Source organism: Lissotriton vulgaris, chromosome 3_2 (genome assembly GCF_964263255.1).
Source record: "Lissotriton vulgaris chromosome 3_2, aLisVul1.2, whole genome shotgun sequence".
In the NCBI taxonomy this organism is placed as follows: domain Eukaryota; kingdom Metazoa; phylum Chordata; class Amphibia; order Caudata; family Salamandridae; genus Lissotriton; species Lissotriton vulgaris.
In genome coordinates, this window is record NC_141690.1 from 194,836,696 (window position 1) to 194,851,877 (window position 15,182).

The following is a 15,182-nucleotide window of genomic DNA, read 5'->3' on the forward strand; positions in this document are numbered from 1 at the left end:
GAAGCGGCTGATCAAAAAACAAACTGGAGAGACCAGAAAATAAGACAAGAGTGCAATTAAGACAGTGCTGTTGTGAAGTACCACCACAGGACCTTTTTGCAGCATGGCCTGATGTCCTACATGTGTTGCTTCAATGCGCACTCAGTCAATGGGAACTTGCAAACTCCGCACACAGCTCTTAAGAACTAAGGCATGCGCATTCCCTCACGAGCTGCTGCGTTGGTGCTCCCTCATCTTCAGCATGCAAAATCCTACGAAGACACCATTCCTGGGCAATTGCCAAACTCCAGAGCAGGCAAGAAAGAAAATCTAGGCATGCCAAGTAAGCACAAACACGGACAAGTTGGCTACTGGCAGAATGGAAGATCACTGCTGTGCATCAACAAATACTTGCAGCTAAACCGCTGCGCAGGTCACCCACAACACACGGAGTAAGTCCGCTAGTCGCCAATGTAAAGTAGGCGGACTCCATAATTAACCTTTACTGATTACAACCACGATTACAGTCTTTAACCACTGAGTGTTAGGTAATATATTAGAGAGTGGAAGACTGCTGGACTGTGGCGTCAGTTGCTGGTATCATTGAAGGGGTCCATAAACAAATTATGAGCAGTAAAGAGGTGCTATAGAGCATAGGCTAACCCTCCTCTGATACAAAACTTTAAAAATCTATAGAGCCCAACTTGATTGGATCAATCTAACAACCCGTCCATTGGCCTAAGTAGAAAAGAATACTTTTGCTTTAAAGAACTCTCACCCACCAGGGGTACCCCGTAGTGGCATGCTTCATCATAGAGTTCACTCCTGATGCAGGCATGGACGGAGGTATTTTCGGTAAGCAGGCCAGGTGGGAACGTTGGAGTCTGTGTGACTAAAGGTACGCTGTTTGCCAATTACCAATGGAGCACTTTTAAATGCTGTTATATATAGCAATTTATGAACACTCAATAGGTGTTTAGGTGTGCTTGACGTATGTTAAATTCATCAGTTACGTCAGCATTATGGAATAAGTGTGGATTGAGCATTTGGGAACACAAGTGGCAGAAATATGTTGATCCTAAGAGGAAGTAGGAGTTACTAGAGCCCTGGGACTTCCTAATTTTTCCTGTTTTTAATCATACTGGCTGCTAGCCAGATTAAAGTGTTAGGTGTACCAGGCAGGTATTTTTAAAGCTTAACCCTACCCCCACTCAATACCCTATTCCTTTTCCAACAGTGTTCCCATGCATCTCATAGGTAGTCGCACGCCTCGTTCTGCAACGGCCGGGAAGGAACTCTCTGGTGAGGAATACCACCAAGGCGAGCACTGTCACCCACCGCTGTGACATGGGTTGCATGGCGACCACTGTCACCACTTTGACGCGGCCGACATGGCGAGCAATGTCACCCGCAGAGTAGTGAGTGAAGAGTGACTAGGGAGTGCAGAGTGACTAGGCAGTGCTAGGGAGTGCAGAGAGACTAGGCAGTGCTAGGGACTGCAGAGTGACTGCAGAGTGACTGCGGAGTGACTGCGGAGTGACTGCGGAGTGACTGCGGAGTGACTGCGGAGTGACTGCGGAGTGACTGCGGAGTGCTAGGGAGTGCGACGTGACTAGGGAGTGCGACGTGACTAGGGAGTGCGACGTGACTAGGGAGTGACACTGCAGAGTGACACTGCAGAGGCTAATGGCAATGTAAATGACAATGCCATTTATTTATCTGTTTTCAAAACCAACACATAAATACAAATTTTGTCATTTACAATGCCAATAGCTCTAACTTTTCCAAAGGCGAAACCATTGCATTGTAAATGCTTGTATTAAAATAGTTGCAAAAAGTAGCAATTCTCTTGTGGCAGTCTTATACTGCAACACCTTCTTGGTGCAGGTATGGTACAAGAGACCTCCCAAATTAAATGAGTATCAGTACCTTATCTGGAACTGGTACTACCCTATTTCTTACACTAGATAGCGCTTCCTTTCTACCTTCGACGAGACGTTGGAGAAGTGTGGCTCAATGGTTAGAGCGGCAGACCCTGATGCAGAGGTCTAGCCCGGGACCAGGGTTCAATCCCCGCTTCGGCGGGTCTTGGGCTCAAAAATTCCACGGACCTGATAATTCTCGCCTCGGTGCCTATTCCAATCATGGAGTCCCACTCTGCAACTCTGGGCAATAGCTTGCTTAATCTCCACAACGGCCCCCACAACGCTAAGGATGCCTGGCCTCCACCTTGGGGGTGCCCATGAGTGGACGCCTCACAAGGAAAGCAGGGTGGGTTCCACAGCGGTATTAGTACAAGCGCCTTGAGACCCTTGCGGGTGAGTAGTGCGCTATACAAGTATCAATTTAAATTTACATTTACATCGCAGCGCTGTAAGTTCAGCTCAGACTGCAGCAAACTGGGCATCGGAGAGATTGTTAAATCACCCCAGAGTGGGCCACATGTGTTTTATTTCTGGGAAGAGGAGTGCGGCAGAGGGATGAGACATGCAGGAAACTAAAAGTGACACAAAGACTTTGTCTGAGAAAACTAGGGCAAGCAGCAGGTGGAAGAAGGAATACACTGGGTAAAACAAAATGTGAAAGAATCAAACGGGGAAGTGAAGCAAAGCAGGAGAAGACCGAAACAGATGAGGGAATCAATAGAACATGCATTTAGCAGGCTTTTTCCTAATTGAAAGTTTCCCAAAGTGTCATTAACTGACCGTAAAACAGATACAGCAGAGGTTGCACCAATGCAAGCTTCCTTTAATGCACAGAACAGGCACACATATAGCTGCTCTTTGGCTCTTTTTTTAGCTGTTAATAGTGCATTCTTGGGCTTGTCTTTTTTTACATTCCTTCATCCCAATTAATTTTGGGGAGAAAACTGGAAGTGGGAGCCACGGCCAACTGCCAATTAGGTCCAGGGAGCCACAGGTAAAAAATGTTTGGGAACCACTGCCATAAGGTATGGTTCAGACAGTGGGGTCGATTTGAGCAATAGGTATGCCTGAACACTCTGTTTCCGTGCCTCTTCAGCATCCCGATCTGCTTGCCTTCTACACAAAAAGACTGACTTGGTTAATTCCACGTCCTTTTGTACAATAACATCTGGCTTAAAAAAATAAAACTCCCCGCCCAATCCATTCAAATCCTCTTTTTATATAATTAAGCCAGGGGATACGAACCGCATTATCTAAGGACAGGCACTCGCTTAATATCAAAGAGTGAGGATTAGATCTTCATTTAACCCACACGTTAACCAGAAAATCAAGGGACACAGAGCAAGGGTATCACTGAGGTAGGAGACTCCCAATTCCACGTGTACCGCCATATTCAAAGGTTCGAGGCATGTGGGCTGCTGAATTCATATCTGTGCATAGATTGGCCTAGTGTTGAGTCTGGATGATTGCAGTTTGTTGTCCTGGAAGAGTCTTTGAAGTATCACGAGATAGGCAACTCCTCTTCTGGACTACAGTACGCATGGGCATCTTCTCCATCCTCAGATTGATTTTTTCCGCCATTTATCTTTAAATACTGCATATTGTTTTTAATTTAGCTTGATATCTGTTGTATACCGATGCATTTGGTGTCTTCAAAACCTAAATGTTTTCACTCTTTACAGAAATTTGGTTCCTTAAACAACGAAACAGCTCTTCCCTCAACCAGTTACTTACCAGCAACCCCCAGTGTGGTGCCATCTTCATCTTATATTCCAAGTTCTGAGTCACAGCAAGGTAAATGGAAAATTATGCATTGTTACTTAGGTTGGCATGTAATCTTCAAATTAAGTCCAGTTTGAGTCCATGCACTTATGCCCTCTGCAGTTGCTTTTGTGGAACGTGGCTGCCTTCTGGCTATCAGTTCACCACAGTACTCCTGTGAGCTGCAAGCACTTGCCATTTAGAAGCCTTTCATTCAGGTCGTTGGGAATAGGGCTGTTCTTAGAACTAACCCGAAGTTCTGTCTAAACTAGGGTTGCCCTTTCATTGCAAACAAACTATAGAGCTTAGTTGTCGATTCTTTGGTAGAAAGAACATTGCACGCAAGAGGTCCCTAATGCCCTTCGTAGACTAGACCAAATCATTCAGATCACACCAGCTCTATCTCCTTTACTAAACCTCACAAGGTGGCAGAGCCAGGTAGATTATCTAATACATTCAGACTGGAAACCTCAAGGCAAAGAGGGCCCATCACGGCACTCCTAGGGTGCACTGCACTCAAAAAAGGTGGTTACTTTCGCCTTCTTACGTAACATCCCCTTAGCCTATATTTGCAAAGCGGCCACCTGCTTAACCTCGCACATATTTACAAAAAACTGTGGACATCTTGGTCTGTCAGCAATCTCTAGTTTTAAGAACGTTGATACATCTAGATCCTATGAATACTAGCAACTGCTCCTTGGGGTATGTTGCTATACAGAGAATGCGAAGCATGTGTTTTTACAGCCACACATGCTATGAGTGTAAAATGCTACTTACTCAGTTTGTAGCATTTCGGGCTGTAGATTTGCATGAACCCATCCTCCTGCTCAGATGTTTTTCTTGCAAATCATCTCCTAATCACTATATATATAGTTTTTTGCTGTTCAGTTTGCCTTAAATAAAAATTACATCTTGCCTTATTGAGGATTCGTTTGGTCATCTGTTCTGGTTCCTGGAGCCGGGTTGCAGTTGTGTGTGTGTGTGTGTCATTTTGTAAACCCATGACCACTAGCAACAAATCAGCAACCTAAGGCAGAGTACAATGCCCACATTACAGCAACAAGATATATTGGGGGAGACAAGACGCATTCCAATATTATAGTATACTTCACAAAGCAAATACATTCAGTTCTTAACACCTAGACACAGCCTTATCCCCCCACCATTGTGTTTACCTTTTACTACCCCTGGGATCATCCCCGCCTCTCCTCTTGTCCGAAAACGTTTGACAGAGCAAACCCGAAGTCTGACATCAGATCTGACGCTACGCATGTGTTTCCTCTGCCAGTACCCATTCTGAGACGTCTCTAACCCAAAGCTACTCCTATGGAGCCCTAACCCCATCCAAGTGATTGCGACTCGTCTCCTCGCCAGCACAAGTGCCAGTTGCATGAGCCGGATTGTCATTTTATGGGTGAAGACTGAATGACCCAGCAAGCACAGCTGAGGCATGAGCTCACAGGTCAGGGCGGCAGTCTGGTTAAACCATGCAGGTACCCATTCCCAGAAGACCCTCTCCTGACAGCATCCACATACTAAATGCGTTAAATCTGCCTCCCCTGCTGCACAATGGGGACACTTAGAGGCGTGCCCAGGATTAATTTTATTCAGGCCCACAGGAGTTCCATAGGTGCGATGCATGAAGTTACTGTGAATTAATTTGAACCAGGCGTTACTATACACGGTCTTGAATAAATCACACGTACAAGCCCAGTTCACATCTGAAATAGATGTCCCCAGATCTACCTCCAGAGTGTTCTGCACCCTCTAATGGCCCCCTAATTGTATCTGCCTGCAGTGCCTTATAAAGTAATGAAATGAGGAGTCACCCCAGCATCAATATCACAACCAATGTAGCAGAGGCAGCTGAAGCCTTAAAATAGGACTACCAAAGAACCATCACTTTGTGAGACACACCGCATAATGTGGAAGTGCCTCTGGCGTAAGGGAAACTGATCCTTAGCTTCCTCAAATGACATAAAAGCCTCATTGGATACAGATCCTTTACTAACTTGCAGCCACCAGCACGCCAAGAGTAGTAAGACAGTCTCTTCATTCTGGCGAAATGGAGCCAAGATCCATATTGGCAGTTCCCGATTAAAAGGAGCCCTCTTAATCATCACCACCCTGTGCCACATCGCTGCTGTATCTCACCACATAGGGCACATCACGGAACACCCCAGTACCCACAATCGGCTATGCAGGGAGCTCGTTCCCCTCCACCAACCCTGCTAGGAGATACTTCTCCCAATTACCCTCCTCATACATCGATTTTTCCGCGTGCTGGATGTGAGAGGCATAATAATAATCCACATTCAGCATATTTATTATTTATTTATTTATTTATTTATTTATTTATGAAGCTTGTAAAGCGCACGGCTACCCCCGACGGGGGTGTCCCGGCGCTGTAGACTGCAGACTAGGAAAGGAACAATTATGCGGTAGAGAATAGCCAGGTCTTCAATCGGCTACGAAAAAGGGATTCAGACGGAGTGAACCTAAGGTCTAGAGGGAGGTAGTTCCAGAGTTTGGCCGTCATAACTGTAAAAGCTCTACCGCCCATTCTGGAGCGGCGGAACCGAGGGACTGTGATAAGACGTAGATTGTTAGACCGCAGGGATCTGACCGATTGGGGGAGTACAAGTCTCTTTCGCAAGTATCCCGGGCCTGACCCATTAAGGGCCCGAAAAGCAAGAGTCAGCATCTTAAACTGGATGCGTCTGGAGATGGAGAGCCAATGTAACTCTTTACGGTAGGATGCGACCGACTGACGGTAGGGGATATTGCCAATCAGCCTCGCCGCCGTGTTCTGAACGATCTGCAGACGTTCAATTTGATACAGAGGGGCCCAGGCGTAGACTGTTGGCATAATCCAGGTGTGATGTTATTAGGGCGTGCGTGACCGTTCTGCGGGCATCCACGGGAAGATGTGGGAAGGTCTTTCTCATCATGCGCAGTTTCCCAAAACAGGCTGCAGTAACCTTGTTTATTTGGGTTTTACAAGAGAGGGCATCATCAAATTGAAAGCCCAAATAGCGAACAGTTTGGACCGGGATGGGAGGAGGATTGAGCACGGTCAGCCACCACAAAGTTGAAGGTATAGTGGTTTTTTGATTAAAAAAATAAGACCTCCGTCTTATCGGTGTTGAGCCTAAGATGGTTAGAAGTCATCCAGGAGCATATTTCGCCAAGACAGTGGCAGAAGCTGGCGAAACTGGAGTCAGAGTGATCTCTTAAAGAAAACACTAGCTGTGTATCATCAGCATAAGAGATCACTCTGACTCCCCAAGACTCCACCACCTTAGCCAAAGGGGCCAAATACACATTGAAAAACAGTGGGCTCAACGCAGAGCCCTGAGGAACTCCACAGACAAGGGGTTTACTCTCCGATTCAAATGGTTTAAGGAGAACCCTCTGCGTTCGTCCTTTAAGAAAGGAACTGATCCAAGACAAAGCGGAGCCACCTAATCCAATCTGCTTTAAGCGATCCAATAGTATCTCATGGGACACCGTATCGAAAGCAGCGGATAGGTCGAGGAGGACCAGCATGGCCTCCTCGCCCCTATCCACACACTCTCGAATAGTCTCAGAGACCTCCAGGAGCGCGCCGTCTCAGTACTGAAACCCGACTGGGAATCGTGTAGCAGAGAATTGGTCTCCAGATAGTCCGCAAGTTGTAGCTGTACGGCCTTTTCCAAGACCTTCGCTGGTTTAGGGAGGAGGGAGATGGGGCGGTAGTTACAAAATTGCGCCGGATCCGCGTCCATCTTCTTCAGGATGGGGACTAGCATAGCCTCCTTCCAAGCCGTTGGAAATTGGCCCAAATGTAATGAGGAGTTCCAGATAGAAATGAGTGGTTCGATCAGAAGGGGAGCTAGGCTACCCATGACCTTGGGCGGGACCAGGTCTAAAGGGTAACCAGATTTACACTGAGTGAGCAACTTAAATGCAGACTCAGTAGTGAGATCCTTAAAAGCTACCAATGACGGTGTAGTGTAATCCTTGTTTTTAGCAATAGGAGGGGATCGAACAGGTGTTAGGGCAGACGGAAAGGAGGAAGTGATTTACTCAATTTTGTCTCGTAGCAAGAGGCTTGACAAAGTCCTTTACAATATTAAAAAGAGTTTTTGCAGAGTTCTCTGCGTTTTTAATTTGTAAGGCAAAAATCTCTCATTGTGGTCTTTTTTAGTTTGATAAAATTCTTTAAAGCAGATTTGTAAATACTTTTTGCTTCTGGATCATAGGAGAGTCGCCATCTGCGTTCTAATTTTTTACAGCTGCTTTTTTCCTCACGCAAGGCTGGAGAAAACCACGGGGCGGAAGGGCGGGATCTCGCAGAGGAGACTGGCAGTGGCCTCAATGGCAAGCAATAGGGCTGAGTTGAACTGGGCCACGCTTGCATCAATGTCGTCGGTTAGTGGGTCCGAAGGGTACGAGAAAACAGGATCTAAGGCAGTGCAGGTGACTTTATGCCGTTTTCTCCCGTAGTCCCTACCAAGTGCCACCGGACTCGGTGCAGGAGGAAACATGATATCGAACGGGAGAAGGTAATGGTCGGACCAGGTGAGGGGAAGGGAAGGGTTAACTCTGATACCAGGGAGATTAGAAAAAATTAAGTCGAGAGCATACAAAGTCCACTGTTTTTATACCCCCTCATCCACGTTGGGTGCCCTACTCTAGGCCTTTTACCTGTCCAGATGAGCGAGATGAGCAAGGAATTCAACTGATGGTACACCCCCACACGTAGGGGGACACAATGAATTTTGAACCAGGCACAGGCATAAAGGCAAAAATACTACGCTGATGACTGCAACTCTACCCATCCGTGATAACCGTAGAGTGCTCCAAAACTGACAGAGGCCTGCAGAGATCCTACAACCCTCTCAGTATTACACTGTAGCTGTTTTTTGCATGTATGAGCCACCATCTTACCAAGGCATTGAAGCTTCATAATCACTATATTTACTCTGTGCTGCACCTTAATTTTCAGTCACACTCCATAAATCTTCTCACCCGCACTACTGTATACGAACAGGAGTTTTAGAGTGCAAGTAGTTTTTTCCATTTTGTGGTTACTATGTTGCGGACTTAGTTTTGTTTTCATTATTAAACCAAGTTTTACTTTAACTTTGTCCACAGCGGGATCATTGCGGGAGGCGTTACAAGCTAATAGGCAGTCTGAAGATCCTACTGCTGCAAATACTACTCTGCCTACTCAGTTTAAGCAAAGAACGCCAATGTATAACAGCAACTCAAATCCTCCAACATCTGCTTCTGCTGTTACACCTACATCACCATTAACACCTACAACTCCTCCAGTCACAGCACCTGCAGCACCAGCACCACAAGTAGCCCAACCAGCTCAGACTCAACCACAACCCAAGAAAAGCCTTTCCCTCACGGTAAGGTCAAGATAATACTACTTATTTTCTTTCCTTTCAGGTTAGTATACGTTTTGAAATAGAAGAAACTATTTTGACCTACATTCAAAGGTTTGAGTACTGTGTAGAATATTTTATTGGCCCACAGTCTGCAGAAATCATGTGATCGATTCATTTTTCATTTGAGATCCGTTTATTATTGGGAAGGGGCCTTTGTGTTGTACCAACTGAATTATGAAATGCATGACTGAACTTTCTACCTTGTTGGGATTTTTTAAAAAAATTTTTAATCAAAATTAATTATTACCTTTTTTGCAGCTTCCAGGAAACGTTTGGCAGTTTATTATCAAATGTGAAAGCATTTGAGGAGTAGTAATCCCATCTTTACTTATCATTTAAGATTGAATCCGCAAATGAAGATAGAAATGTTTTGGATAACGCTTAGCACAAAAGTCATGGCCCTTGGGGCTTTAAATGATCTTTATTTGAACATGTCACCTTTAATAATACACCAAGTGAGATTGCCAAAATTGGGACTGAAACTATCTTGAAATTAATTTCGAGCCAAAAAGCAAAGGACGTCGAATGTTTGGTTTTCTGGCTGAAGTTTGTCAAACTATCTCAATTAATAGTTAGTGTCTTACTCTCTACTGGCTCCTATATTACAAGGTATTGATGTTAGGAAGTGTGCTCAGATGGAATGCTCTGGAGCATGGGAAAGTAAAGGCAGGTTGTGGAATGCATAGAGTATTCCAGTACTTCACCTAAGGTAGCTTTGGCACAGGTCAGTCTCTGTGCTAGTCACCGGGACAACACACTAACACCATCTTACCATTGTCAAAGGCAAAACAAGTCTACCTGTTGGTCAGACAGTTCTAGGGCGTACCTGGAAAACGTGTTTTGATTAAACACATGGAAGGAGAGGAAGGTAGATCTTTGCTCTCTTATTGGTGTACCCGGCGATATCAAAGTTATCTTGTTCATACTCCCTAATATAGGTTGACTAATGCTGTGCTAATACTCCTCCCTTGACACCTTTTTTAACCTTTTTACAGATTTGCGTGGTGTTATAAATCCACACTGTAGGAAAGTGGGGTATTAGTGAGGCGGTTTAGGCTTCACTATGTGATATCTTCACGTTAACCCAAATAGGTCCTTGGGATTTACACTAATAAATCCCTAGCTCAGTCCTGGTAGAGAGGAACAGAGCTGTCACGCTAAACTAGAGCAACATGTGTTAAGCATTTCAGAGTGCCAACATCGACTAAAAGTGGTTGGTATTGTTTTTTTTTGTGAGTTGTCAATTTTTTTAAATTGAGCAGATTTTTATATACACTTAGACAGCAACACAAAGACAATCGGATGAGTATAACCAGAGTTATGGGTTTTAAAAAGAAAAATCAGTGCATTTAACTCTTGCAAAACAATGTTGTACTCAATGTGAAAAGGCTCTAGGGACACTCGATCACTTGCATGTTGAGTCCAGTAGAAACCACACGCAGCTAAATATACTTCCTCGTAGTCTATTCATGCTTTAAATCAAGACTTAGTTCTGGTCAATTAATAATACATGTATATTCACAACAGTGACTTAAGACAGAAAACATTTCCATTGTCTTTATTTTTTGCATAACTTCAGCATTTCATTTTTTCTTTTCCCTTTTGTTTTGTTTTTTCGTTTTTGTTAATACAAAGTCAAAAAATATTTTTAGCAGATACAAAAATAAGTACAATCCATATTCCTTAGACAAATCTGTACAATGAAAAACCGAACACCCCTGGACTGTATAAATACACACATCATACCCATTCAAACACATCCACACACTCACAAAACTTCATACAACTTGCATCTGCGCATGGTAGATGTTGCAGATGACCAGAGGAACCTCTGGAAAACATAGATGTTAAAAATTAGAGCACAAGGCTCAACAAAGGGTTGACGTGCATTTCGGTGGTGTAGAAGAAATTAAACCACCTTCGTCAGGACCTTGACAGATACCAACATACAGTACACAGCTTCCAGGGGACAGACAGAAACTCGCTGGAAGTAGTTTTCCTGAAGTTTGATCAATCACTTATTAAATTATCCATTAATCTCTGCAAGATCAGATTCAAGGTCAGTCTTCAATAGCAAAATACATAGATTATCCTAGTTAATTCCGTCGTCCTATTCACAAAGCAAGGACCAAGCCTGTCCTAAAAAGTATAGAAAGACAGGTCACTAGCCAAATATCTGTATCTCTTCACACCAATGTTCCTTCCACCTCTCTGGTATGACGTATACTAATTTGATTTATACATTCCACTGTTGTCTTAAAAGCGATTCCACATCGTGATAGATCCCAGCTCCCCAATCAATGTATGGAAACCACTGGAAGGTTAATGTGATGCAGGTCCATGGACCAGGCTCCGACAGTTCCATTTTACCTGGCTCGTAGGACCCAGCTGCAGAGTGGTGCTGGCCACAGTGCACTAGACTATTTACTTTTGGGCGATTCCCTCAGTAGGCCCAATAGCCAGTGACTCTTTAGTTCAAAGAGAGCGATTTGCCTGTGGTCTGCCGGGGACTAGCACCTAGAGTGTAAGTGGGGTAGCAAAAGGTCCAAGGATTTCAAGGCTTGAACAATGCTTAAATAAGCTGTGTTGGTGAACCCGAGAACTGCCATGTCGACGGAGTATTAGGAGCAGAGGGCATCAGCCTCACAAGTAAGCTTTTGTGAACGCCGTTTAAGTTGGTGTGTGTAATTTCCGCAACCTCTGTTGCATGCCGTCCCCTTTTTTTTCTCGGGACGGAAGCTTACCAAAGCGCTCCATATTCTAATTGAACGCCGATCAAGCTGGCGTGTATAACTTTTGCTACTGCAGTTACATGCCGTCCCTCTGTTTCTCGGGACGCTAACTCACCAAATCGCTCGCGTTTCCTGCTCATTCCTCCGCAACCTAGACACTCCGAGCTGCACATTTACCTGGAAACTATCGACCTTCCTTACAACCAGACGCACCTAATTGCATAATACTGCCTTTTTAAACAAATACTATGCCTGAACAGAAATGTGCCGTAGCACTAATCACGCGGCCATTTATCTATGTCGATTTAATAGGAAGTCAACATAAATGAAGTAACACTTGCACTTCCATGTAAATAATGCCCGACTTTGACAAACAACCAAAAATAGGAACTATTTTCCTTTTTAAAATGTAATAGATGTGTGCAGTTCAGTTACTATTTTAAACCATGCGTTTTTCGAATATATAAATTAAATAAAACTTATTAAACACAGGCCACTCCACATTTTGATCATGTTATATGCACGTTTATTTTTAATGTCATTTACTAGGGCTACTACCAGCTCGAACTACTTTCTAATATATGCCCTTCATTTGGCAATCCTCGCTATGCAGGCACAACAGCCAGGTCCAACTTCACTGAATAGAGGTGCTACCCCATAGGGCTAGACAAACTTTGATAAAATGAATTAATTAGCTATGCCAATTAAAACGTAACAACCTAACACAAAGTTTGTAAGAAAGTGCGAACCCTTCTAAATCACTTGCTATCATAGATAGATGTTTTTAATATTGTAAGCTTTGTCTGTATTTTCTCATTTCTGCTAAACTGTTTATCTGACATGCTATGCGGAAAACCTGATTACCAAAACTAATGTATTTATAACCCTTTTTTCATTTGAATTGACAGAAGAATGTTTTGTTTCTGAAGAACTACATTTATCATACTTTGGATATTGAAATTATTTGGTAACTACAATCATTTAAGTCACAAAGCTAAACTAGGTATTATTATTGTATTCTGTCTATCATACTGTGACCTTTTTCTGTCTACCCACTACTCTCTGATCTGGTACCTTGGGACTTTTTCTGGGTTGCCAAAAGAAATCTGAATATCGAGAAACCTTTCTCAACATAAACTATATCCTGCCGTTCTTTTAAAAAAAACTCGTTTCACTTTCTTTCTGCACTTTTTGCTTGCCTTGTTTTGGTATAACTCAAGCCACAATCACTGCATTTGACTTATGATTCACCACTATCTGATAATGCAGATAAGGCCGTGATGCTATGACACCACAAAATCATCCTAATCACTCTTTGACACTAGGTGATTTCTCTGTTCCTCTTGGAGTCAACTGCTATCACATCACACAACTAAAACATCCTATCTTATCTTCTTCAACAGCCTTGAGAAAGCCCCGGCACAAATCGCCAAGAGGGGGTGTTGGAACTGGGGTCACCAGTCCCCTAGGGTAGCATGGCACGAGCGGGTAGGCATCAGAAGGCATATGTGTTAAGCAACCATGCAGCACACGCAACCACTGAGTCAGAAACATGAGCACGCAATTAGGGACGCCACTCCAGTGAGCTTATGTAAAAACTCAAGTTAACTTTATTAAGATAGATAATCAGGTAGATGGAGCAGGATCAGGGTAGAAGAAATTCGTTATAACATTAGCTTTTCAGTTTACCTTTACAAATACATATGTTTCATTTCTCTGTTATAAATACTAGATGAATGAATCTTGAATATGCAATAAATATTAAATATTAGATAAATAAATATTTGAAGAACACAGGCCTGACTACCGCCTTGCTTTGAATCAGCACCTGAAAGAAATACATTAAAGAGACAACCAAATAGCATTGCGTCTCATTGGTTCTGTGGGCATTTTACCCACTCCTCACCAAACAAGGGTGAGCGTTTCACATCTATAAATATGCAGATAACTAACGGTAGGTTTTAAATCCATATAGCACTAAATAGGAGTAAAACATTTCAGCAATCAGGAATATGCATTTCATGCAACAAGGATGGCATCCCCTTAAGTAAACACCTCCTTATGTAGACATCCCATTAGTTCTAACTAAACATGGCATTAGGCAGGAATGTAGAACACTTCCTAACAGATCAAGCCACATCACATTAGGTAAATATAAACAGTTCCTTATTTAAGGCTTAACTTGCCATTAGGCCTTATTACATCAGAACATCCAGCCAAGGGGGAACATTCCATGGTCAATGAGCAAACATCTCACCACCCTCCCTGACCAACAGGCCAGTAACACTAAAGCAGGAAGAACCATCCCCTAAGCGTAGGTAAAACACTTCCTTAGTCAGGAATAAACATTTCATTAGGTAACACACCTGGCAGGTGTAGACATTACAGTAATTAACTTGCGTAAAAATAGACACTTCCTTACGATAGCCCAGGCAAGGAGCTCAGTACACAGCAGGGGGAACAACTCCATTTCACTGAAGGGGGTAAACCATTTCCATAAATGCAAAACATTTAATTAGCCAGCCCCAAGTATTTCCGTCGGCCTCTAGAAGCCCTACATCAGGCTGAAAGTGAACATTTCATTAAAGCATTTCCGGTAAATATTTCATTAACCAGGGCCTTAAAGCATTCCTACATAAGCAATTCACTGTACATTCAATAACGCAGTCTCAATGAGCATGTGAATGAAGCAATGAACTCCCTGGCACAGAGCTAAACCATCGCGGCCCAATTCATTAGGTTCTCAGGCCCAAGCAGGCAAATCTTCCCAACTGGGGCTAATAATCCCCTTATGCAGGGTGAAACATATAAATGAGGGCAGGCCTATTCTCAGGCCTGACAGCCACTGGGTACAAATCGGTGGGCCCGGGTAGTCTAGGGCTCTAACAAGGCCTTGTCACCACTTGAGGCTCTTTGGGGGCCAACGGGACCCAACAACAGTTCCTCCCGGGGAGGGGCAAACACGGGGCCTTCTCCGGCCTTCCACCCACCTCCCCGTGGATTACCTTGTGCTCTTTGTGCTTTGGGGACGAGTAGGCCCTCTGGCAGGCCTCTCGCTCGATTACCGGCCTTCCAGGGGCCGGTGCTGGCAGGTGGGGGCACACAGGCTCCTTCTGAGCCGGCGCCGGCAGGTAGGACAAATCGGAGGGGGCTCTTTGGCTCCACGGCCCCCCTCCGCGATGAGTGCTGGGCCCGGCCGGGCTTTCCCCGGGTCTCGGGACTGGAACTGGGAGGCTCGGCGGACCAATCCGGAGAAAAGGAAGGCGGGGGCGCGGCTAGAGATGCGGCGTCCCCGTCACGTGGTCGGCGTCTCCGACTTCAAGGCCTGGCACGGCCTAATGACT

General features: G+C 44.3%; 1 protein-coding gene across 1 annotated transcript in view; it reads left to right on the top strand.

The window, feature by feature from the left end:
- Positions 1–15,182, top strand: part of NELFA (negative elongation factor complex member A) — a 213,899-nt gene that overhangs the window by 148,626 nt on the left and 50,091 nt on the right. The window contains exons 8-9 of the mRNA XM_086964207.1: positions 3,587–3,698; positions 8,805–9,067. Of these exons, the coding sequence (XP_086820333.1) occupies positions 3,587–3,698; positions 8,805–9,067 (375 nt within the window). The remainder of the gene's footprint in view (positions 1–3,586; positions 3,699–8,804; positions 9,068–15,182) is intronic.